At 41.6% G+C, this 26238-nt stretch overlaps 1 protein-coding gene across 1 annotated transcript in view; it reads left to right on the forward strand.

The window, feature by feature from the left end:
* FNDC7 (fibronectin type III domain containing 7) overlaps nt 3514–26238 on the forward strand; it is a 29394-nt gene continuing 6669 nt past the window's right edge. Inside the window, exons 1-10 of the mRNA XM_018046575.1 lie at nt 3514–3576; nt 4087–4105; nt 8189–8443; nt 9421–9681; nt 13811–14068; nt 14678–14932; nt 16397–16654; nt 17369–17623; nt 21386–21640; nt 24453–24713. Of these exons, the coding sequence (XP_017902064.1) occupies nt 3514–3576; nt 4087–4105; nt 8189–8443; nt 9421–9681; nt 13811–14068; nt 14678–14932; nt 16397–16654; nt 17369–17623; nt 21386–21640; nt 24453–24713 (2140 nt within the window). The remainder of the gene's footprint in view (nt 3577–4086; nt 4106–8188; nt 8444–9420; nt 9682–13810; nt 14069–14677; nt 14933–16396; nt 16655–17368; nt 17624–21385; nt 21641–24452; nt 24714–26238) is intronic.

A 26238-nucleotide genomic window follows, 5' to 3' on the forward strand; every position in this document is an offset into this window, starting at 1 on the left:
GTTTGATACATTTATATGTTTTACTTTTGTAATCCCTCTTTTCTGCCCTTTGCCATCCCAGGCAACCACTGATTTGGTCATAACCGCCTTCCAAGGAGTAAGCATCTTTTAATTTCATGGCTGCAATCACCATCTGCAGTGATTCTGAAGCCAAAAAAAATAAAGTCTGACACTGTTTCCACTGTTTCCCCATCTATTTGCCATGAAGTGATGGGACCAGATGCCATGATCTTCATTTTCTGAATGTTGAGCTTTAAGCCAACTTTTTCATTCTCCTTTTTCACTTTCATCAAGAGGCTTTGTAGTTTCTCTTCACTTTCTGCCACAAGGGTGGTGTCATCTGCATATCTGAGGTTATTGATATTTCTCCCAGAAATCTTGATTCCAGCTTGTGCTTCTTCCAGTCCAGCGTTTCTCATGATGTCCTCTGCATATAAGTTAAATAAGCAGGGTGACAATATACAGCCTTAATGTACTCCTTTTCCTATTTGGAACTGGTCTGTTGTTCCATGTCCAGTTCTAACTGTTGCTTCCTGACCTGCATATAGGTTTCTCAAGAGGCAGGTCAAGTGGTCTGGTATTCCCATTTCTTTCAGAATTTTACCTAAATTATACATAGTATCAATAGTATATATGTATCAATACCAACCTCCCAACTCATCCCACCTCCTATTCCACCTTTCCCCCTTGATGTCCTCACATTTCTTCTCTATGTCTGTGTCTCTATTTCTGTTTTGCAAATGAGATCACCTATACCATTTTTCTAGATTCCACATATAAGCATTAAAATGATATTTGTTTCTCTCTTTTTTACTCACTTCACTCTGTATGACAGTCTCTAGGTCCATCCACAACTCTACAAATGACCCAATTTTGTTCCTTTTTATGGCTGAGTAATATTCCATTGTATGTACATTGTATGCAAGTTTTTATATGAACATATGCTTTTATTTCTCTTGGGTGAATAACTAGGAGTGAAATGACTGAGTCATATAATCAGTGTGTGTTTAACTTTTTAAGAAATAGTCAAGTTGTTTTTTGGTTGTGCCATTTTATGCTCCCACCAGGAATGAGATTTCCTTGCTAACATTTGGTATCATCAGTCTTTCTAATTTTAGATGTGTAGTAAGTATGCAGTGGTATCTCATTGTGGTTTTAATTTACATTCTCCTAATAACTAATAATGTTAAGGATTTTTTTTTCCCTTCACCATGCTGCTTGCAGGAACTTCCCTGACCAGGGGTTGAACCCTAGCCATGGCAGTGAGAGCTGGAATCCTAACCGCTAGGCCACCAGGGAGCTCCCTAAGGACATTTTCATGTGCTTATTTTTCATGTATATATCTTCTTCTGTGAAATGTTTGTTCAAATCTTTTGCCTGTTTTTTATTGAGTTATTTTCTTATTACTGGGTTTTGGGAGTATATACATAAACATACTCATACATACACATATTTTTTTTCTAAATTTTAATTAAAAAATTTTTGGATGCAAGGCCTATGTAAAACATGTGATTTGCAAATATTTTCCCCCAGTGTGGTTTGTCTTTTCATTCTTGGAATAGTGTAGAAATTCTTCATATTGTTGAAGTCCAATTTATCAAATTTTTGCAATGGATCGTGCTTTCAGTATTATATCAAAGAAATCTTTGTCTTACCTAATGTCACAAAGATTTTCTTCTATTTTTTTTTCTAAAAGAAGTTTTATAGTTTTAGATGTTATGTTTAGGACTATACTCCACTTTGCATTAATTTTTATATGGTGTGAGATATGGATTAATGTTTATGCTTTTAGCATATGGTTGTCTAATTTTTTCAGCATCATTTGTTCTGGGGTTTTTGTTTTTGTTTTTTTCACATTTTTTGGCTGCACAGCTCTGTTTCAGAATCTTAGTTCCCCAACCAGGGATTGAACTCATGTCCCCTGCAGTGAAAGTGTGGAACCCTAACCACTGGTGTGTGTGTGTGCTTGGTTACTCAATCATGTCTGACTCTTTGCAACCCCATGAACTGTAGTCTACCAGACTTCTCTGTCCATGGGATTCTCTAGGCAAGAATACTGGAGTGTGAGTAGCCATTCCCTTCTCCAGGGGTTCTTCCCAACCCAGGGATCAAACCCAAGTCTCCTGCTTTGCAGGCAGATTTTTTACCATGTGAACCACGATGGAAGCCCCTGGACTGCCAGGGAATTCCCTCAGCATCATTTGTTGAAAAGACTCTTCCTCATTAGATTGCTTTTATACCTTTTTGAAAATCAATTGTCACATATATATTGGTCTATTTTTTAACTCTATTCTGCTCTACTGATCTACTTATCTATCTTGATCCCAATCCTTATAATTAATCTTGTCTTAATTACTATAGATTTATAAAAAGTCTTGAAGTCAGGGTAAAATCAGTTCCTTCTACCCCATTTTGGTTGGAAGTGGAGTCAGATTAATGAGTTTTAATCCAAGCTCTACCATTTAATACTAGTATGATTTCATACAAGTCAGTTAACAATGTTTATTACTCATTTACATCCTTGTTTATTGTTAGAATTAATATTATAGTGCTTGGATTAAATGCTAATTATTATTAAGGGTCTGAACTAGAAAGATGGCCCTGGATCTAAAAGGTACTAGAATGTCAGGGCAGTGCTGGGATGAATGAATTTAATGTGCTCATCAAGGACCTCCCACTGTCCTCAGTGTAGGGACATGCTCCTGTCCTTTTTTTTCTTTCTGTCTCTCTCTTTCTTTTTTTAAACATATAATTGATGTATAACACTGTCAAGTTCAAGACATAAGTTTAAAATGTACAAGTGTTAGTTTGATACATTTACATATTGTATGATTACTGCAGTAGCATTACCTAACACCTCTATCACATCACATAAGTATTTCTTTTTTGTGTTGGGAACAGTTAAAATTTGGTCTCTTAGCAACTTTGAGGTTTATAAATATTATATCATTAACTATTAATATAATCATTATGTTGCATGTTAAATCCCCCAGATATATTTTTCTACTAGTTTTTAGTTTGTACCCATAAACAACATCTCTCCAGTCCCCCCAGCACCAGCCAACAGCAGAACTGATCACTTTGCATTGAAACAACAGAAAGAATAACAAAAAAAAGTGACAAGAAATTAAAACTGGTCAGAATCCCCAAGTTTAAAATAGTCATTCCACTATGTCAATAATTTCTGTACAGCTTTGTTTATTTTTTATTTAGAAAAAAATTTTAATAGAAAAGAAGAGCATTCTACACCCAGGTTACAGTAGCCTTTTGGCCCGCTTGGCATGGCTTACTTCCACTCTCCTTTTTTTCAGCCTTTGCAATACCTGTACCTGCCAGTCTCCAGGTGCCTCTAGTTATAGGTCAGCGTCACACAGAAGGGGAGGAGCTACTTCCCAGGGTCTGTTTCCAGCATTGCAGCCCCACATCCCAGCAACCAAAAGTGCTGCCCACCTGGAGACCAAGGAGGACCTTGCCCACTTTGTTGTGTGCCATGTGAGTGCTCAGTCCAACAGGATGGCTGGTGCACCGGTGAAATTTTTATCTGTGCTTGGATTCAGTCTTATCTGTCTTAAAATGGTGAGTTCACCATTCTGACCTACCTGTAACTATTTGGGGGGGGTGGGGAAGATACATTCAGTATCTTTCTCTTTTTTTGAAGGCTTTGGGGGTGGAGAGATAGAAATCAAAATACTTTGGGACCATACCAAGATTGCATATGTTTGTGTGTTTGAAATTTAATGCAATTTACTAGTGAAAGGAAACAAGAATATCATTATGTTTTAAAGACAAAGGTTTCTAAAATATCTGTCAGCAACTACTGAACTAGTCACTAGGCAGATTCAGGAAGAAAAATGAAATAGTAATACGATCTGCCTCCAGCCTCTCAATTCTGTTTAGGATTGCTTTCTGGTAGATTTTAGTATTGGGAAATAGTTTGTGCAAGTCACTACTGTGTGTAGATTGGAAGATTGCTCACATTATGTATAAACATGTTGTTCTAAGTGATTCCTGCTCTGATTTAGGTGTTATATTTCCTCAAATGGTGTTTTTCATTATAGTTCTAATTTTCTAAACTTTTCTTTTCAGGTTGGTTCAACAAAAACAGGTAACATTCCCTGAAATGCAAGTTTACCCTACCCATATTTCATTTTCATTTCCACTGTTAATTCTTATACTGCCCTAAAATAGAAAGGCTATACCAAGAAAGATATTCAACATTTTTTGAGTACTCATATTGTGAGTATAACTGGTAAGACAAATACATCGATCAAACTTTAAAGATGCATCCTCATAAGATATTCATCTTGAGCTGTATAGAGTCATGCAGTCATAGATTTTTCTCAGACATAGTTACCCATTAGTAAAATATTGCAATGATTATCATTCCAGTCAAAGAAACAAGAGTGAAGAGTGAAGAGCCTAATTTATGTTTTCTTATTTGTCTTCTAAGGAATTAGAGGAGAGAGCTAGAAACAGTTTTGATGAAAATTTCAAGATTCTCTACTTTAATAAAAAAAGATTTTATACCTCTAATATCACATCCATAAAATATAAATAATGATAACCCAGAGCTAGAAAAAGTCTTTCTTTTAGAAGATTTTATCACCATTTTTCTTGAATAAATGACTAAAGGCAAGGATTATTTCTCTACAGGCTTCTCCTGGCTCATACATTCTAGAAATTTAAGTCCTTAGAATGGAAATTTATGTTCAGAGATTTAGATTATCTGAAGAAACCGTATTGTATCAATTATATCACAAATAAACTCTCTTAGCAATTCAGTACAAGTAAGAACAGTTTTTATTTATTATTTTGTTCATTCCACAGAAACGGAAATGTAAATAAAGCAATTAAAATATGTGATAGAGATTTATAACTGAGCCATAAAAATCTGTGCTTATAAAATAGGTTTTTAAAAATTATTATATCATGCTTTATTCTTACTTATTGTTAAGATACCTTCAGGGCTGACTAGGAAGCTGTGAGAAGAACTATTTGGCCATAGATATGAAGTAGTTTTTAAAATAATAAGTGGCCTTTAAATGGATGAAATCCAGCTCTGCTGTCTCTTAGAGCGTCCCAGAACATCCAGACACACTGGGCCCTCAAAATGGGCCCCTTTTCAATCCCACTATCCACACTATTTGAGAGAAGGAATGGGACAGACTGAGATACTGATGATGCTGTCAATTGATTCATCCTGTCTTTTCAGCAGATGCAAAGTGTTTTATTGATACTGCATAGGAGGTTTCATTTGGTGTGTGTGTGTTTTGATTTTCTCTGGGCTCTTGGCATCAGCTACTTATCTGTGTCTGATCCCTGGGGCCAGCTGGGATAATTTAGATCTCTGAGTTGGTAGAATGCACAAATGCTGAGACTCAAAGGGTTTCACTTTTGGTTGACTGCAAATCTAGGGAATAAATTTTTCTCTTTCATCGATGAAGTAAGTGGGCCAAATATAGAACCAAGGAAGAGTGAAGAACCACTGCTAATTTATGGAGACTTACACGTCCTACTCAATCTCTTATCTTTTAAGGGAAGCATAGTACAGCGATGTTGATCTTTTTTCGTTGCCATTACCGGTCAGATGCTGCTCTAGACGCCATGTGTAAACGGGCATTCTGTCTCTCCGGCCTGTGCCTACCCCAGACCCTCCAGAATCCCACCTCCTCTGGTAGCAACCCCCACCCCCATGGCAGTACCATGAGGCCTGGCTTTTCCAAACCTAAATTTGCTAGCCCTGGTTCATACACACACACACACACACACACACACACACACACAAACCCTTCCTACCTTTCGATGTGCCCTTACATTCACTATTTCACTTAATCTTTACTATCTTAAGATGCAGACATTTTACATTTCAAAGTAAACTCAAAGATGTAGGAATTACTAGTATTCTGTATATTCAAGACAGAAAACTGAGACTAGAAGAGGCATCACTTGCACACGTCGATGGCTGCGTGCTCAGTCGCTTCAGTCGCGTCCAACTCTTCGCGACCTTGTGGACTGTAGCCCGCCAGGCTCCTCTGTCCATGGGCTTCTCCAGGCAAGAATACTGCAGTGGGTTGCCATGCTCCTCTCCAGTACACGTTCACAGAGAGAAGCAAATGGCAGAGCCAAGGCTCAAACCTAGCATTCTGGAATCTAAATCCTTTTCTATTTTCTTGCCATGAAACTCTGTGTTTCATCCTGCTGATACTGGCTTTATGTACTACTACGCTGGGAAACTCTGCCCCTCCCCGATTAATTCAATAGGACAAAGTTTGTGGAGTCCTCAGGCTCCTTGACATGCCTGTCATGCCAGCCTTTTAGATGCCTTTCAAATGAACCACTCCACGAAGGCACTGTCACAACAAAGTCCGGTTTGGTTGTCAGTTGTCCAGGAAATGAGTCCCTTGCGATAAGCAGGACTGGCTAACAGGAGATAAGATGAATAATGGGGTCAAAGGAAGAAGCAGAGGTTGAGAGATACCACAAAGTCAGAGGAAAGAAGGCAAAAGACTAGCCAAGGACAAGTAACTGGGGCGCAGAAAGGGGATGAGTGTGTGGGAGGAATGAATGTGAGACCCCTGCGGGGGCTTTCTATCCTGCAGGGGGGTGGGGACATAGGCGCTTCCTGCAGAGTCAGCTTCTGCTGGCAAATGGCTAAGATGAATCCCTGCAACTTCTCCCCAGGATATAAGCCATCAGAGTTTTCTTTTGATGGTGAAGGAGACAGTCCTGGGTGATGTTCAAGGAATGTCTGGCCAGTACACAGTGGACTCTTTGTCCATTCTTGCAGCATGGTTATTTCTGAGATGCTGCCAAAGCCAGCTCTCTTGGTCTTGGGGACAGAAAGAGAAGGTTGTCTGTGTCATGCACAAGGCAATTTGGCAGGTGGGGGTCTGCTGGAGGGAGTTGATACTGGCAAATCACACATCCACACTGTATTTACTCCTTCTCCTCTTTGTCCTTCTCCTCTTTGCCCTAGAGTTTTGTTCTGTCCTTTAGTTTTGAATTTGGCACAGAGTGCTCTTACCCAGCAAATCCAGTGTTGTTGTTGTTTAGTTGCTAAGTTGTGTTGGATTCTTTTGCGACCCCATGGACGGTAGCCCACCAGGCTCCTCTGTCCGTGGGATTTCCCAGGCATGAATACTTAAGTGAGTTGCCACTTCCTTCTCCAGGGGATTTTCCTGGATCAGGGATCTAACCTGCATCTCCTGCATTGGCAAGCAGATTCTTTACCAGTGAGCCACCAGGGAAGCCCACAATTGCAGTTCATTAAACATAAAACCCAGCAATTTTGATTTGACCTTTTCTTCCACTTGGACCTCCTACACCTAGAGCATTTTTGTGTCCATGGAGTTTTGCAGAGTAGTCAATCTGATTGCCATCTTGTATCTCCTACCCCATTCCCAAAGTATAGGAATGCCTAGTGTAAACTCATAACATAAGCATTCATCGCCTCCTGGCAAACCATGGCCAGGTCCAGATGAGGAGGGACCACAGCAACTCATTCTTATTCTGGGGCAGATATTTTGATAGAGAAGGAGAGAATAAAGTTTAATTTTAAATATTTTATATAGAAGAATCTGAAAATTGTTATACTCTGATAATACTAAAACAGTACAATTATGAAACATCTCAATTCTCCCTCCTTTTCCATTAGGTGAAATACCACTTGGGAAGTGTGCAAAGTGCATGAATGGAAATCACAGCTATGGCGGGGATGGGGGATGGAGGTGGGTCATCACTAGAGGCCGTGGAGCACAGTTGCGGGGCAGGGAGGCGAGATTAGGGACAAAGCAGGCTGGGGATTCACAAGATGCCAACTTGGAGTAGAATCCTCCAGAGTGAAGTCCTTCCCTTACTCTCTCCCTCCCCTCAGAGTTCTTTCTCAAAATTATTCCCCATTCTTACTTAACTGTTTTAAAAGTACAAAAAGAGGCAACTGGGAAAAACCTCTTTGAAATCCTATTCCTGAATGGGAACTTTGAGCTTTCTGACTCTCTTCTGAAAAGTAGTAGCTTTACCGTTTTTTTTTTTTCCATCTTTCTCCTTTTTTTTGCTTGATCAGGAAAATAAGGGCAAAGTTTATGTCTGAAGGATGGCATGAGAATGACTTAGTTTGAAGAGTAAAATGATGAAAGAAGTAATCTTTATAGGTACTCTAACTAATGCACATCTTCAAAATTTCTTTTAGCTCCCAAAATACCCACTATTGATCAGGCTTATTCAAAAATCAGCAACAGTATCACTGTGGAATGGGCTACAGTGCCAGGGGCCACCAGTTACCTCCTCACGGCCAAAGACGGGAACACTGTCATTGAGACCATGGTGGCCAATTCCCCAGGCACTGTGACTGGCCTGAAAGCTGCAACCTTGTACCAGATCACCGTCAGATCCATCAGTCCTGCGGGGAGAAGCCAGGCATCACCTCCAAAACAGGCAAAGACAGGTAGCTAGATGCTCATCCTCTGCTGAGCAATTGCTTGTGACCTGAATCAATTGTACTGAGGCTGCAAATGCATGATGTAATTCTTTGTCTTGTGAGTACTGATGATTCAGGGCCCAGAAGTGAAAGCCACCAAGTGACACTTTTTTTTTTTTTTTAATTCAAATAACTATGGAGGAGGTAGTATTTAAACTCCAGATGCTTTGGAAAATAAAACCCATTTGGGGGCATTGTTAAAAAGCGTCCCTGCTTTTAAAATCTCTGAAAAAGGGATTTCTGTTTTTAACCTCGGTTATCTATGAAGATATGATGGGCACGTAGGAGTGATTTTGCTGCTTTGACTTATTTGAAATAAAACCAGCTCAAGTTTGTCATCAGCGTGACTTAAATTGGTTTGATGAAGTTATACCTTGGCATACTTCTGAAAGGTTGTGTGCACATTAAAATGGTATAAATTATCCTTTCTCTTATTGATTTATTTTATGATTAAGAGGTTTTATCTAATTTCTTACCAACTTCCAGTTGAATTCTAATATTAGAATTTCTGTTCCCATTCCTCTGCTGTGCGTGTGTGCTGAGTCGCTTCAGTCGTGTCTGACTCTTTGTGACGCTGTGGACTGTAGCCTGCTAGGGTCCTCTGTCCATGGGATTCTCCACACAAGAATAGTGGAGTGGGCTGCCATATCCTCCTCCAGGAGATCTTTCCAACCCAGGGATTGAACCTACGTCCCTTATGTCTCCTGCACTGGCAGGCAAGTTCTCTACCACTAGCGCCACCTGCCACTCTGAGTCATCTGCTGAGTCATCTGGAATTAATACACATTTAAATAACAATTATAACAACTCTGACATGAATCCTATTGCAAAGCAAATAATTTTTTCATAATATGGATAATCAAGCTCAAATTTTCTATTCCTAAATTTGAATTATCCTTGATTGCACTTTCATAATGCAAATGGACATGTTCTTGTCTTTGCAGTACTGGCGGCACCTATTCTACAAGTAAGCTCTCCAAGTTCAGACTCTATTCTTGTGCAGTGGGAAGCTGTATATATGGCCATTGGATTCTCTGTGTCCATTATGCAAGCTAATGGTTTGGGTAGAATATGGAAAGAAAATACCACCAACACCTCCTTGACATTCACCAGTTTAGACTCCGGGACTCTCTACACCATAAAGGCCTATGCATGGAATGCCAATGGAACCCCTGGGGATGACTCCACCTGCAATCAGAGAACAAGTAAGGACTTCTCAGCTCAGCCCCATACATTTTCCTTTTTGATTAATGAGAAGGGCTGTGCACTGCAGCCAATGAGAGTAGCGATAAGTGATAAGTACAGAGCAGCTGGCAGCAGATATTTAAACTTATTATGAGCTTATTTATAGTGTGTTGGCAATTCCCCCCAAGTAGTTTCAACGCCCTCTGCATGTGTGAAGAAATGCTGCTCAGAGTACACAGAGCATAGTAATCCCATGTCTACCTCACCCCCACCGCCCGTGATTCAGCATACATGTTCAATATCACACAGCAGGAAACAATTCTTGTTAGGCTTTCCAGTTACCTCTTGTCCCTTCCTAGGTTTAGACCAAGAGAATAGACAAAAAGAATTGGGCCAAATAAGGATTTATTCAGCAGACATTTATTTTTTTTATTTTTTTTTAATTTATTTTTTTTATTTTTTATTTTCTTTTAATTTTAAAATCTTTAATTCTTACATGCGTTCCCAAACATGAACCCCCCTCCCACCTCCCTCCCCATAACATCTCTCTGGGTCATCCCCATGCACCAGCTCCAAGCATGCTGTATCCTTCAGCAGACATTTAATGAGTGTGTCCAAATTTTGAGGTGGTATTACCCTAGAGACATAGCAGCAAGCAAAATAAATTTCCTGTTACGATGAGAATTTTAAACTTCCTGATGTGGTGAGAATTGATATTTCAGATGTATTTCCCAAAGCCCTCACTGTAGGCCTGAGGCCAACACGGGGCTTCCCATTACCTCTCCTTCAGCTGTAGGCCGAGAAGCTGGAGCACGGTGTGTGTTCTCACCATCACTATCCCAGGGAGACCAACCAGGGCCTCCTACTCCATGATAACTGAAAGCCCAAACTGAGGTGTGGCTATGAGCCCAAAGAATAAGAGGGAGAGAGAGGGAAGAGGGGAGATTTTCCCTTCTCTTGAGGCAGAGTGAGCCATCCTCTGACAATGAAGCCGGTTATTGAGTCTCCAAGTCATGTCTGACTCTTTTGCAACCTCTGGAACTGTAGCCCATCCAATCTCCTCTGTCCATGGGACTTCCCAGGCAAGAATACTGGAGTGAGTTGCCGTTTCCTCCTCTAGGGGGTCTTCCCAACCCAGGGATTGAACCCTCATTTCCTGCATTGACAGATGGATTCTTTTATCACTGAGCCACCAGGGAAGTCCACAATGAAGCCTAATAGATGCCAGACTCACCAATCAGATTAACTCTTTCATCTCTTAAGGATGTCCAAGGAAAAGGCAGAAAGAAAACAGAAATGTCCTCTCCAACAGTGCCTAAGTTTGAAGGGCAGTGAAAGTTGCCTTGTCTCTGAGCCAAGGCTGAAATGTAGGGAGAAGAGAAGGGTTTGCCTTTTATAATACTTCTCTAGGGAAGAATTATAACAAGGTGACCCTAAGGTGATTCATGATGGGCCTGGTGAGTTAGAATGTCTATAATAAACCAGTCTCCCTGGGCCTCTTCCAAGGCATTCACTCATTCTTTCCTTCCACAGACATTTACTGAGGGCCTGCTATATGCTGAGCATCGTTAGCTGATGAGCATACAAATCAAATAAGGCATGATTGCTACACCCGAAGAATTGATTGTGTCCCAGGAGGGGCCAATGTGTAAATAATGGTTACATTTCTGGGTAACAGGTTCTTTGATGGAAAGATGCACAGGCACAGAGGGGCTTCCCTGGTGGCTCAGATGGTAAGGAATCTGCCTGCAATGCAGGCGACCCCTGGGTTGGAAAGATTCCCTGGAGCAAGGAATGACAACCCATTCCAGCATTCTTGCCTGGGAAATTCCATGGATAGAGGTGCTTGGTGGGCTGTAGTCCATGGGGTCACAGGGAGTCAGACATGACTGAGTGACTAACACTAACTAACAGGCACGTGGTGCACAGGGGAGCCTCTACATCAGGCTGGGGAACAGGGAGAGCCATCTCCTAAAGATGACTAGTCTCTTAAAGCCCTCCTCTTCACTTGTTTCCCTATGTTTTAAAAAGTTTTAGAGACTTTAGACCTAGATTCTGTATTAGTTTGTTAAGGCTGCCACAACAAAGTACCACAAACTAGGTGATACAGAAGTTTATAATCTCATCGCTCTGGAGTGCATAGGAGTCTGAAATCAAGGAATTGGCAGGATTGGTTCCTTCTGAGGACTGTGAGGAAATGGTATGTTCAGGCCCTTCTCCTTGGCTTGTAGACGGTCATCTTCGTGTTCACATGGCATTCTCCCTGTATGTGTATGTCTGTGTCCAAATTTTATCTTCTTTAAAAAATTAATTAATTAATTATTTTTGGTTGCTCCGGGTCTTTGTTGCTTCATGCAGGCTTTTTTTAGTTGTGGCAAGTGGGGGCTATTGTTTGTCACAGTGTGTGGGCTCTCTTTCTCATCGCAATGGCTTCTCTTACTGTGGAGCACGGGCTCTAGAGCACACAGATTTCAGTAGTTGTGGTACTCAGGCTTAGTTGCCCCACAGCATGCGGAGTCTTCCCAGTCCAGAGATCAAACCTGTTTCCCCTCACATTGGCAGGTGGACTCTCAACCACTGGACCATCAGGGACATCCCAAACTTTCTCTTATAAGGTTTTCAGTCATATTGGGTTAGGATCAACCTAATGATCTCAACTGATTACGTTTGCTAGGACCTTACTTCCAAATGGGGTCGCCTTCTGGAGTACCAGGGGTGAAGACTTTGACATAGGTCTTTTTGGTGCTTCCCGTGCCCCACGTGGGAAAATCAGATTGTCCTAAAATACTGCAGATGGCCGCTACCAGCCTCGGCCCAGCATTGCCCCAGGGCAGACCTGCCTCTGCAGATGAGCTGACCATACAGCAGGAGAAGGGGCCTGTCAAGACGGCCTACAGGAGAAACATGGCTCGTGTCTGCCTTGCAGACGAGCTGAGTCCCAGTTTCCTCACACAGAGCCTTTCCTGTTTAATCCCACATCCCCCACCCCACCATATGTGTCTGAAGGGTGCTAGTCTCTGCACATAAGCTGTTCTCTAAGGTTTGTGGATGAGATGGTTGGATGGCATCACTGACTCAAAGGACATGAGTCTGAGTAAACTCCGGGAGTTGGTGATGGACAGGGAGGCCTGGCATGCTGCAGTCCACGGGGTTGCAAAGAGTTGGGCATGACTGACCAACTGAACTGAACTGAAGGTTTGTGAGGTGGGCCTTATTATAGCACAGATTCCAGAGGACTGAGGCCAACTTTTCTCCTTCCCAGCCCAGGAGAACATTCTTCAAGCTTTTTTAAGAGGACAACCCTGAGGAAAGGAAGGCCTACTTTTAATATCGTAGAGGAAATTGTTTTGGAGATAATAAAAAACTGACTTCCTGTGTGGTCATCACACTTGACACTTTCCTTCCTTCCCTTTGGTTTAGAATGAAAGGAAGTCTGCTTTTCTTTTAACAACAGGGACCTAAAAGCTCTTACATGTCTTAGCATGTATCAAAAGTAAAGAAGAAATGCTGCTGAAGCTAATCTAACTTTATCAATCTATAATAGAATACTTTATCTACATCTTAATGACATACCCACTTGGCTCTCCTAACCCATCGTATTTATAATTTCATTTAATTACTTCAATCACTTATCAGATTGTGTGTTCACTCATTCACATATTCAAAATATGTTGATTGAGACTTCCCTGGTGGTCCAGTGGCTAAGTGGTCTTAGCCACTGGGAGCCATTGGGAACTCCATGTTCCCAATACAGTGGGGCCAGGTTCGATCCCTGGTCAGGAAACTAGATCCCACACACCACAGCTAAGACCTGGCATAGCCAAATAAATTAATTGCAAAAGACTCAAAATATGTTTATTCAGCACTTATATGTGCTAGGGACTGATATTAGATCAATTTTACACATTAAAAAATAACAGAAAGATTAAATAACCTGGCAAAGTCATAGCTAGTTCCGAGTTTGCATAGTTAATGGTGGGTGTATTACCAGTTCTCAGGTACCCTGAATCCCAGTTTTATGCTTTGTACACTTGCAATTATCCTGTTAATGGAGTACTTCATCCTTCAAGCTCCTCAGTATTGCTAGGCCAAATCTTACTTGGGTTCTTGAGTCTACTGCAAAATGTCAATTGTTTCTCAAAAATGTAGGTCCAGGTACTCCTGAAAACATTCAAGTCTCTTTTGATAGTGGTGCTCTGAAGGCGTCTGTTTCGTGGGCACCGACAGAAGGAGCCTTCAACTACACCGTGATGGCTTTGAGTGACTCTTCCAGGTTGAGCTGCAGTACAGCTTTCAGTTCCTGCACCATCTACTCTCTCCAGTGTGGAACCAAGTACCTGATTTCAGTTTCAGCAAGTAATGATGCCGGATCTAGCAGATCGACTTCAGCAGTGACTTTGAAAACCGGTATGTAAACAGGAGCAAGATCACTGGGGGTCTGGCAAGCCCAAGTGGAAACAAATAATTACATCACAATGTTCCAGAATGTTCCAGAATGCACTAGAAGAAATGAAAGCAAAAGCCTACTCTAAATGAAAGCATAGAGTTGAACATTCTGAGGAGTCTGAATAATGTTGATAGTGAAACCAGATCTCGTGCATTGGAAAAAGCACTTTGAAAATTAAGAGGCCAGTTTCCTCTTCTAGATCTTTCACTAATCAGTCTATTTTCTTTTGCATTTGTAAAGTTGTAAATATTCTAAGATCCAGTTTGATAACAACTCTAGCTGTGCAGCCCCTTATTTACATCATGTTTCACAGACCTAGGCCTGGTAGGAGCTATTCTTTAAGATAAACAGGGAATGTCTATAGTTTGGAATATGTGTTTAGATATCTGCCCTCTTTCATTCTTATCAACGAGATAAAGACATACATATGTGGAAGTCTACACTTCAATTTAGAAATATTTGTGTGTTTTGAGAATGTGAACTAACATTTAGTGAACAGCTACTAAGCAAAGCTGCAAAGAAAATCTCTTGTAGTACTCTCACACTCTTTTTAATTTATCATTTCCTAGTTGCTTGTGCACCTGGAAGAGTGGCGATCCAAGAAGATCCTCCTGGCCACCTGTCTGTAGCTTGGTCCAATGTGGATCTGGGTGATTACTACGTGGCCTTCGTGAAGAGTGATGACGGCTTGGAAGTACATTGCAACACTTCCCTCACCCAGTGCAATTTCTTATCTGAGTGTGGCTTCACTTACTTTATTAGTGTTTTTGCCTATAACAAGGCAGGGCAGAGTCCTTTGGGTGATGTGTTTAATTATACCACAGGTGAGTTGCGCTTGATGTTTGTAAAGGGAGTTCTGAGTTCACTAAAGTCAGTAGCAGAATGGACCACCCATTGCACTCCTTGACTACCTGGGAGTCATTTTAGGTCCAAGAATGGAAAGTGAGTTCTTTCCTGGGGAATTTGGACTAAGTGGACTCAACCTTAACAAGAATACAAGGTTTAGGAGTGAGAAGAAAGGAAAGATTGTTGCTATTCAAGCTTTCTCTGAAAAATTGAACCCTTCATCCAGATCTACTCATTGTTCATCACTGTTCTGGATGCTGAAGGGAAGGCAATCCTTAGGTCTCAGAGTTCACTCTTTCTCCAAGCCCAGAAGACAGAGGTGCAATGGCAAAGATGCCACATGGTGTAGAGAGTTCTGGAGTAGGACACCTGGGCTTAAGTCCTAACTTGACCACTAACTCTTTTGTAAAGTGGAAATAATGATGTCTACCTCGTAAAGTCCCTTAGTATCCACCACTGCAAAATGGGACAAATAATCAGAAGTACATGAATGTGAAAGGGTCTTTGTATGTAAGAAAAGCACAGTGCAAATATTTTTATTAGCAGCTTTATTGCTGTTACTATTATTCTCCTGCACTAGACTTGGGCCTTCTACAGGGCAGGGATTGTATCTCATTCATCTTTTCATCCTGAATGCTTATCATAGTGTGACTGGCATATGGGAGATGCTCAATTTTAAAAGAATGAATGGAGTGAGAGACTTAAAATTAACTATATGTACAAATAAGAATACAGTAATACAACTATATAAATAACAATTATAGCTGGATTACATACATTTTTATCCAGATGAGGAAATCAAATAATTGGTGCCTTTGGAATTTGGAGTCAGAGGCCATCAATAAGGTCTCAAGGGCCTTCCAGAGGGAGTGGTTTTGAACTGGATCTTTAAGGATGACTGGAATGTCGGTGGAGCAAGAGCATTCCAGGGAAACCCCATATGAGTTAGACATTTGCCACAATTTGTCCTTGAAGTAATGTAGGGCTCTTCTAAAATGTACTAATGCAAGGCTTCCTCCTCGCCTCCACCCCGTAGTTTTATCTAGTTTAGAGTTTGGAAAGACTGATAGAATCTAGAAGTTAGACTAAATGTGATTTTGTCAGGCAGGAGAAGGGTCCCACATTCCAGTAGAGGGGACACAGTCTCTGAAACACAGGGAAAAAACATGTGCGTTGGGTGGGGAATTAGAAGTCAGGTGAGGCAGGGGGTGTGGGGAGCAGCTGGATGTGTCGACAGGGTAGAGCTTACTGTAACCTGAATGTCATGCAGAAAGAAGTTATCCTCTATGTAGTGGGTGTCAGGGAGGATCACTGTTGGACAGACCTGTAGGAGATTCTTACGGTGACTGCAGAGACTCCTGGGCACGGAGACGCCGGGACTCAACGCCCCTCTGACAGCGTGGCTCCTGTACTGACGTCCTTCTCTCTGCTCCTGCTTTCAGCTCCCTGTTGTCCTAGTGACATTAACCCTGTGCTGGTGTCCAGTGACAGAGTAGAGATTGTCTGGTCTCCCGTCCGAGGTGCTGAACTTTATGAAACAAAGGCTGTGGATGGGTTCAATGTGGTTGAGTGTAACGACACGGCTCCGGCTTGCACGCTTTCTGCTCTGGAGTGTGACACCAAGTACAACATCACGGTGTATTCCTTCAGTGAAGTCCGGGGCAGCAATACGTCATGTACTTCCCAATTCATAACCACAGGTATGATACAGCAAGGATTTTGTTCACCGATGTCTGGATGGCTCACCTCTATGTCCCTCAGGAAAGGCATTCAGCAAGTATGGTAAAAAGGTTAACTGCCATTAATGACTCTTGGTAGGGATCCTGAGAGCCCCTCTTACAAAGGAGAGGCAGAAGAGAAGGTGGAAGAGGGAAAGAGGACAGCAAGAAACAGGAAACCCTGGAGAGCGTGGAAGGATTGGCTGGTGATTACCTCAGCCATTCACATCCTCCTAGCTTTGGGGCCGGAGAAGGCAATGGCAACCCACTCCAGTACTCTTGCCTGGAAAATCCCAGGGGTGGAGGAGCCTGGTGGGCTGCCGTCTATGGGGTCGCACAGAGTCGGACACGACTGAGCGACTTAGCAGCAGCAGCAGCAGCAGCAGCAGCAGCTTTGGGGCACCTGCCTATAGTCACACCATGAAGGTGCAAATGTTTGTCTTAATTACTTTTGCTTTTGGAGTTCAAACGGCTCCTTAACATTTTCCAGTTAGCCCAACACTATGGGAATCTAATACCATCTGTCAGTGTCAGCAAGGTTTCCACACAAAGGCTCTAGGAATTTGGCCTGAGCACAAGGTATGGTTGAAAGTAATCATCTCATTTAGGGGAGAAAACAAGTGTACAAGTGTTAGACCAAAAGTCACGTGTGATATTTCTTGACTCTGTTTCCATTCATAATCTAAAATCTCTTAGCTCCTTGCAGTCCTGAAATCAAAAACATTTCAAAGGATGACTTTTCCATGATTAACGTGCGCTGGCGATCCACTAATGATGAGGCCACTTACACGGTGACTGCCCAGGGGGAGAAAGGGCGGCACCAGTGCAGCAGCACCGGAGAGTCCTGCACCCTGGGGGGCTTAGCCTGCGGCTCAGTGTTCTCTGTCACCGCTGTGGCCGAAACACCCGCAGGACGGAGCCTGCCCAGCTACAGTGTGCCTCTAGAGACAGGTATGTAACTACATACAATGGAATGCAATGGAATATCAGTCAGCCAGAAAAAGGAATGAAACTGGGTCATTTATAAGGGCATGGATGGACCTAGAGGGTTCATACAGAGTGAAGTCAGAAAGAGAAAAGTAAATATCATATAATATCATTTACACGAGGAATCTAGAAAAATGGTATAGATGATCTTATTTGCAAAGCCCAAACAGAGACACAGACGTAGAGAAAAAATGTATAGATACCAAGGAGGAAAGGGGAAATAAGTGAGAGGAACTGGGAGATTGGGATTGACATATGTACTACTGATACTAAGTGTAAAATAGACAACTAACGAGAACCTACTGTGTAGGTCAGAGAACTCTGCTTAATGCACTGTGGGGACCTGAATGGGAAGGAAGTCCAAAACGGAGGGGATATATGTATATGTATGGCTGAGTCACTTTGCTGTACAGTAGAAACTAGCATAACATTGTAAAACAACTATACTCCAATAACAAATAATTTTTAAAAAGTAAGAAATGGGTATGTAGCAACTGCAACCTGAAACTTATTTCCAGTGGGGTCCTTAGGAATTGTTTTAGGACATGAACTTTATGACTTGATTTACCCTAAGTGTGGTAGAAATACGCTAATCTCAGAGAAGCCTTTCAAAGAGCCCAAGTCTTAGAAAACTTTCAACACAGGTTCCATATAAATATCATCTGAAGGCTCTAGTATATTCATACACCAACATCAAAGGAGGAATCCACTGACTGCAAAAACATTTCTTTGACTTCATATTCCCCATGACACAATCTACCAAAGCATCTAACAAGTGACCAAATGAGCTGGCTTATTATTTATTTCTTTGGTTCAGCCCTTTCAAATCTTTCTCTAAAAAAGGCTTTCTGAGGTTCAGTTTCCTAATTGGTAGAAGAGGATAATGGCTTCATTGGGTGGTTATGAATATTACATTTTTTATGCTGCAAAGCACTTAGCATAGTGCCTGCTGTATGGTAGGAGCTTGATAAAAGAAAGCTGTTATTACTTGATAACATTGTGTGTGAATGAAATATAGCAAATTACTTAAAGCCTTTGGGTCTTATTTTCTCTTATATATAACGATAGATGGCACTTTGGAACAGAGGAGTTGAAACATAAAAGGCGGCAGAATAGGGACAATGCCAAATATGCAGGAAGGTTCCCAATATCCTATATGCTGTATAATGGATCTTTGAAGAGTTGAGAATTGATTGTGGTACTCTTAGAATATTTTAAGCTTTTATATAAACTATGTTATAAGGTTTTATATCAACTATGATATGTTTTATATCACAATGCAAAAAGGCAAAATGGTTATCTGAGGAGGCCTTACAAATAGCTGAGAAAAGAACAGAAGTGAAAGGCAAAGGAGAAAAGGAAGTATATACCCATTTGAATGCAGAGTTCCAAAGAATAGCAAGGAGAGATAAGAAAGCCTTCCTCAGCAATCAATGCAAAGAAATAAAGGAAAACAACAGAATGGGAAAGACTAGAGATCTCTTCAAGAAAATTAGAGATACCAAGGGAACATTTCATGCAAAGATGGGCACAATAAAGGACAGAAATGGTATGGACCTAACAGAAGCAGAAGATATTAAGAAGAGGTGGCAAGAATACACAGAAGAACTGTACAAAAAAGATCTTCACAACCCAGATAACCACGATCATGTGATCATTCACCTAGAGCCAGACATCCTGCAATGTGAGGTCAAATGAGCCTTAGGAAGCATCACTATGAACAAAGCTAGTGGAGGTGATGGAATTACAGATGCTCATGATGATGCTGTGAAAGTGCTGCACTCAATATGCCAGCAAATTTGGAAAACTCAGCAGTGGCCACGGGACTGGAAAAGGTCAGTTTTCATTCCAATTCCAAAGAAAGGAAATGCCAAAGAATGTTCAAACTACTGCACAATCGCACTCATCTCACATGCTAGCAAAATAATGCTCAAAATTCTCCAAGCCAGGCTTCAGCAGTATGTGAACCAAGAACTTCCAGATGTTCAAGCTGGATTTAGAAAAGGCAGAGGAACCAGAGATCAAATTGCCAACATCCGTTGGATCATGGAGAAAGCAAGAGAGTTCCAGAAAAACATCTATTTCTGCTTTATTGACTATGCCAAAGCCTTTGACTATGTGAATCATAACAAACTGTGGAAAATTCTTCAAGAGATAGGAAATACCAGACTACCTGATCTGCCTCCTGAGAAATCTGTATGCAGGTCAAGAAGCAACAGTTAGAAATGGACATGGAACAACAGACTGGGTTCCAAATCAGGAAAGGAGTATGTCAAGGTCAAGGCTGTATATTGTCACTCTGCTTATTTAGCTTATATGCAGAGTACATCACGTGAAATGCCAGCCTGGATGAAGCACAATCTGGAATCAAGATTTCCGGGAGAAATATCAATTACCTCATATACGCAGATGACGCCACCCTTATGGCATAAAGCGAAGAACTAAAGAGCCTCTTGATGGAAGTGAAAGAGGAGAGTGAAAAAGTTGGCTTAAAACTCAATATTCAGAAAACTAAGATCATGGCATCCAGTCCCATCACTTCATGGCAAATAGATGGGAAAACAATGGAAACAGTGACAGACTTTATTTGCGGGGGGGCTCCAAAATCACTGCAGATGGTGACTGCAGGCATGAAATTGAAAGACTCTTGTTCCTTGGAAGAAAAGCTATGACCAACCTAGACAACATATTAAAAAACAGAGACATTACTTTGCCAACAAAGGTCTGTCTAGTCAAAGCTATGGTTTTTCCAGTAGTCATGTATGGATGTGAGAGTTGGATTATAAAGAAAGCTGAGCACAGAAGAATTGATGCTTTTGAATTGTGATGTTGGAGAGACTCTTGAGAGTCCCTTGGACTGCCATGAAATCAAACCAGTCCATCCTAAAGGAAATCAGTCCTGAATATTCACTGGAAGGACTGATGCTGAAGCTGAAACTCCAATACTTTGGCCACCTGATGCAAAGAACTGACTCATTGGAAAAGACCCTGATGCTGGGAAAGATTGAGAGCAGGAGAAGGGGACAACAGAGGATGAGATGGCCAGATAGCATCACCAACTCGATGGACATGAGTTTGAGCAAGGTCCAGGAGGTGGTGATGGACAGGGAGGCCTGGCATACTGCAGTCCTTGGGGTTGCAAAGAGTTGGATACGACTGAGCGACTGAACTGACCGATCAGCTATGTACTATGAAATGCCTGAGAAAGGCGAAACACATTTTATTGCAAATGTGATAATACGTGTTAGGAGAAGAGGCAAATGCAACCATTTCATTGAAATTTGCAACCGGAGTCACTAAAGCTGAAGAACAACAAAGGAATTATTTCTTATACTGAAGAAAGTTGGGGAGAACCTCACATTAATTACCCACAGCCAGTTAGTGAACTTCATTCTTGGGGAAAGCACTTGCTATATACAGTGATGTTAAATAATGTATCAGAGAGAATGAGATTTTGCTTAACAAAAGGACATTTTTTAAGCTTTTAACAATTTTTTATTGCAGTATAGTTGATGTTCAATGTCATATAAGTCACAATACAGTGATTCACAATTTTTAAAAGTTATGTTCCATTTATAGTTATTAAGGATATTTTGATTAACAGTTAAAGGTTTGAGAAATCTAGGATACTGACTGAAAGACAGACAGAATACCATGCTCTGTTGTTTTTCACAAATAATCCTTAGTGGAAATAAATTCCCAATTTTTTCTTTTTCCCCATTTGAGCGCCGTGCTGCTCAGCCAGTCTGACGGTAACTCAGGTCACTCAGTCAGTAATCAACGTGAGCTGGACGGTTGGGACTGGGGCCCTAACCTATGTGACGGTTCTGCAGTCACACACGGGACAGTCAAAGTGTCACACCCATCAAAACCACTGCCTCCTGGGATGCATCACATGCGGCATCAATTACTCAGTGGCAGTAAAAGCAGTTAGTGCCACTGGGTTGACTGCGGACTGCGCCTACCAAAGTTACTCCTCTAGTAAGTGAAATCTAGTCTCTAGTTCTAGAGTATCAACAAGGACCTTGACTATTATAGATCCAGACATAAGCCCTTCCATCTTATTTAAAAGCATGCTGCATCTCCACCAAGCTTGCATGATAAATTCAGATTACTTTCTAAAATGTTTGCAATTTTCCTCTTGATTCAGAACCTCAAAGCTTCAGAGGCTTCTGTTGGTCCATGCTAAGTCACTTCAGTTGTGCCTGACCCTTTGCGACCCCTTGGACTGTAGCCTGCCAGGTTTCTCTGTCCATGGGACTGTAGCCCTGTATCTCACCAGGCTCTTCTTTCCATGGGATTCTCCTCGCAATAATCCTGGAGTGGGTTGCCATTTCCTCCAGGGATCTTCCCAACCCAGAGATCAAATCGGTGTCTCTTGTCTCCTGCATTGACGGGTGGGTTCTTTACCACTAGCACCACCTGGGAAACCCTGTTGGTAGTTGGTGAATGAACTCCTTGATAACAAGGTTCAAGTGGGCTTTCTCTGAAAGAAGGCTTGGTTTATATATGATCTAGCTTCATGTAGCACAGAGTAACTCAGCCTGGCAGAGTTTTCAGAAAGCATTTAGATCATATATTCTATTTGGCTTGAATTTTTTGTTTCTCAGTATTATTGTGCTACTACCTCTCTCTTCTAAACCACTCCAGCTTCTCCTATGGTATCTTATTTTAGCAGGCTTCAAGACCAAGTATTGCATTTTGTTCTTCACAAAGGCCAAACAATTAGGGAATGGCGGGAGAAGTAGGAGTGGTACAGGGTTAACAAATAAGGTTTCACTGGTGTGATTCTAGTCCACTACAGTGGCTGTTTAGAGCACTGTTTCAGGAAAAAAAAAAAAACTCTCAAGATTAATGGGATGGCTCTCAGGCTTAATGGGGCGTGAGTACTACACCAGTTAGCTGCATCTGTTCTGAGGCATGGGGTGGGAGAGGTGAAATGTAATTTTCATAGGACTTCCCTGGCTGTCCAGTGGTTAAGACTTTATGCTTCCACTACAAGGGGCTCAGGTTTGATCCTTGGTCAGGGAACTAAGATCGCATAAGTCTTTCAACAAAAATTTAAAAATAAATAAATTAAAAAATAAAATTTTGGCATCCAAAAGGCAGTAGGGGGCTTCCCTGGTGGCTCAGAGGTTAAAGCATCTGCCTGGAATGCAGGAGACCTGGGTTCGATCCCAGGGAAGATCCCCTGGAGAAGGAAATGGCAACCCACTCCAGTACTCTTGCCTGGAGAATCCCATGGATGGAGAAGTGTGGTAGGCTACAGTCCATGGGGTCACAAGGAGTCGGACACGACTGAGTGACTTCACTTTCAAAGGCAGTAGAGTGAGTCTTCAACTTAGGAGTCTAAAGATATGGCTTCTCAAACTGTCCTGCCTTATCTTATTCCCTGATTCTATTTCCTCATTGGTAAGAGAAATAGGAATGACTATGGTGTGAAAGCATTTAAAACCTGCTGTGTGCTATGTGCTAAGTTGCTTTGTGTGCATTTGTTAGTCACTCAGTCATGTCCATGGAGAAGGCAATGGCACTCCACTCCAGTACTCTTGCCTGGAAAATCCCAAGAATGAGGGAGCCTGGTGGGCTGCCATCTATGGAGTCGCACAGAATCAGACACGACTGAAGCAACTTAGCAGCAGCAGCAGCAGCAGTCATGACCGACTGTTTGCGACCCCAAGGACTGTAGCCCACCAGGCTCCTCTGTCCATGGAATTCACCAGGCAAGAATCCTGGAGGGGTAACCATTCACTTTTCCAGGGGATTGTCCCAACCCAGGGATTGAATCCAGATCTTCCACATTGCAGGCAGATTGTTTACTATCTGAGCCACCAGGGAAGCCCAGAACACGTATGTAATCTGCTTTATAATTTCTTTCATTAGAGTTGTTGCCTAAGTTCTCACCTGGATATCCAGTTCTGGAAATATGGTCCACTGCTTACCTTCACACCTAAAAAACCTTGTTTTAAAGAATGAATAAAAGGAACCTCATTATCTTAATACTTATTATACAATAACATCTTTATTTTGTTTACTGAGGAATCCACCATTTGACACCTAATGTGTGGCCTGCTCAAGGTATTCAGTAAAGGAAAAAGGGAAAGTATCCAGTCAGCTAGCACAGATGAAGTGTGGACCAGCGACAAGGATCATGTTACTCAGCTCAGCAAAATTTAGGTCTTTTCATCCAAAGCTGAATGCAGTTAATTATATCTAAATTGAATCCCACTGAAATCATTATGGGCTTTCCCAGTGGCTCAGTGGTAAAGAATCCTCCTGCAATGCAAGAGACTTGCAGGCGATGCAGGTTCAATCCCCAGGTTGGGAAGATCCCCTGGAGCAGGAAATGGCAACCCACTCCAGTATTCTTGCTTGGAAAATCCCATGGACAGATGAGCCTGGGGGGCTACAGTCCATGGGGTTGCAAAGAGTCAAACATGACTTAGTGACTAAGCAACAACAAAAATCATATTATGGGTATTATGGGTAGGATGTTATGAAGGATCTTGACAAGGATTCTGTGTATTTGACTCATGAAGTTTGAGTCATATACACTTCATACCTGCCAAGTACTTGGACTCTCCATTGTTCTCTATTGAAAACTCATGGCCCACCTCACCCTCACACATGGATCTCTAATCATGTGGCCCAGTACAGAAGGAACTTGATACCCCCTCAAATCTTGCTCTAATCAGTTGTCATTTAGAGTAGGACACTTACTCTGTTTCCCATAGTAGCAGAGGCTAGGTTTGTGGTGATGGTGGAATAGTGATGTGTTTGTTTTATTCTTCAGGTGCCTGCTGCCCTTTAGGGGTGAAATTATATAGGCTGGGCCCTAATGGCATCCGGATCCACTGGCAGGCCTCCAGGGGCTCTGCCAATTACAGCACCGACCTCTATGGTTCCAAAGGCATTTTCACATGTGCCCCAAGCGCTGGCCTCAGTTTCTGTGATGTTACCGAGATACCCTGCGGGGATGTGTATACCGTGATGGTCTCACCAGTTGCTGAGACAGGACTGAAGCTTACTTTCTGTCCAAAAAAAATATATTCAGGTAGAGAAATTTATGACCCTTTATTTAAAACTAAACCTTGACTCAATCTGTGAATGAAGGCTAAGAGCAATCACACTTTGCTATGTAGGAAGATTAAAAAGGGCCTGACATTTCTACATCCTATAGGCAGATTCTGGCAACAGGAGACTCCAAGCTCCTTTGGAATTGTGATACTTTATTATAATTTGATTTGGAGGTACTCCTTTCATCCCTCTCCCTCTCTTCAGAAAAAGGACCAGATGCTTGCTTAAACAGTAAAATAGATTTAAAGCAATTTTCTGCTTTGAAATTTGAAGATAGGGTTTTATCATGGTTAGAGATAATGACAACATGGAATATTTGAAATTAAGAAACTTGAACCTTTATTTGCACAGATTCAGACTTATGATTGAGGGAGAGTTGGAGGATCAGAGAAAAACAAATTTATAAATCATAAGCTAGGTTTGGAAATATGAGTGGGCAGACAGTCTGTGATCACAAAACATGACTGTCAGCAACTGCCATTTCACCAGAGCTGACAGAAAAAGACAAGCAATTCTCCTGCTCTGTATTCCAGCACCTTCTGCTACCTTGCCCAGGGCATTGTCATATTTTTTTTCATATATTTATAAAATAAAGAGATGATGAGGTCCTATAACTCTGCATGGGAATGCAGGAAGAGCAATAAATGTTGGCTTAGAAAGCTTTACTAATAACCAGAATCTAAAATTTCCAGTTTTATGTAGGTGACAAGAAGGTTCAAGATGGCTCCTGGTGATGGAACAAGGCCAGTTCCTCTTCAGGGGGTGTTCTCACTATCCTTGGCTGTCATGCTCTGATTCCTTGCTTTTTCATTATCTTGTCCAGAGGACAAGCTGGCCCAAACCATGGCCCTATGTAAAAGGACAGGAGTAGGTTGTTGGGTTGAAGATGAGCTCTGAGGAAGCAGAGCCTACAGGTCAATAATGATACCTCATTGTATTTGCATAATGCTTCAAAATTTATCAAGTGTTTTCATATTCAATATTTCACTGAATGCTCAAATAACTCTATAAGTTAGGTTCAACAGATTTCATTTTCTCCAATTTATAAATGAGAAAACTAAGACTCAAATGCTCCCAAATCTCTACCTATAACCCTTCTCTTCTTCTGATCTCTAAATCCATATTCAAACATGTTATCTTTACTTAGAGATACACCCCAGGCATTTCAATTCCTCAAGACCAAAAGGAACTTCTGATCCCATGCAGTTTCTGATCTCCCATCATCCTTGTTTCAGGTTTTCAAGCCTGAAAACCCTGGCATCAGCTTCCTCTCTCCCTCACTTTTCATATCTAAGTAGTCTCCAAGCGCTGTTCTTTTCACTCCATGATGGTCTCTAAATCCAACTTCTTCTCTTCATTCCTGTAGCTACTTCAGTACTTCAGGGTCTCACTACCTCTCCCCTACACAATTACACCAGTCCTGTCCTCCCGCCCTCTTACCAGTCTTCATACTATCGCTAGAGTTATTATTCCGGGACACTGACCCAATTGTCTTTCTTTCC

The sequence above is a fragment of the Capra hircus genome, chromosome 3, assembly GCF_001704415.2.
Source record: "Capra hircus breed San Clemente chromosome 3, ASM170441v1, whole genome shotgun sequence".
Classification (NCBI taxonomy): domain Eukaryota; kingdom Metazoa; phylum Chordata; class Mammalia; order Artiodactyla; family Bovidae; genus Capra; species Capra hircus.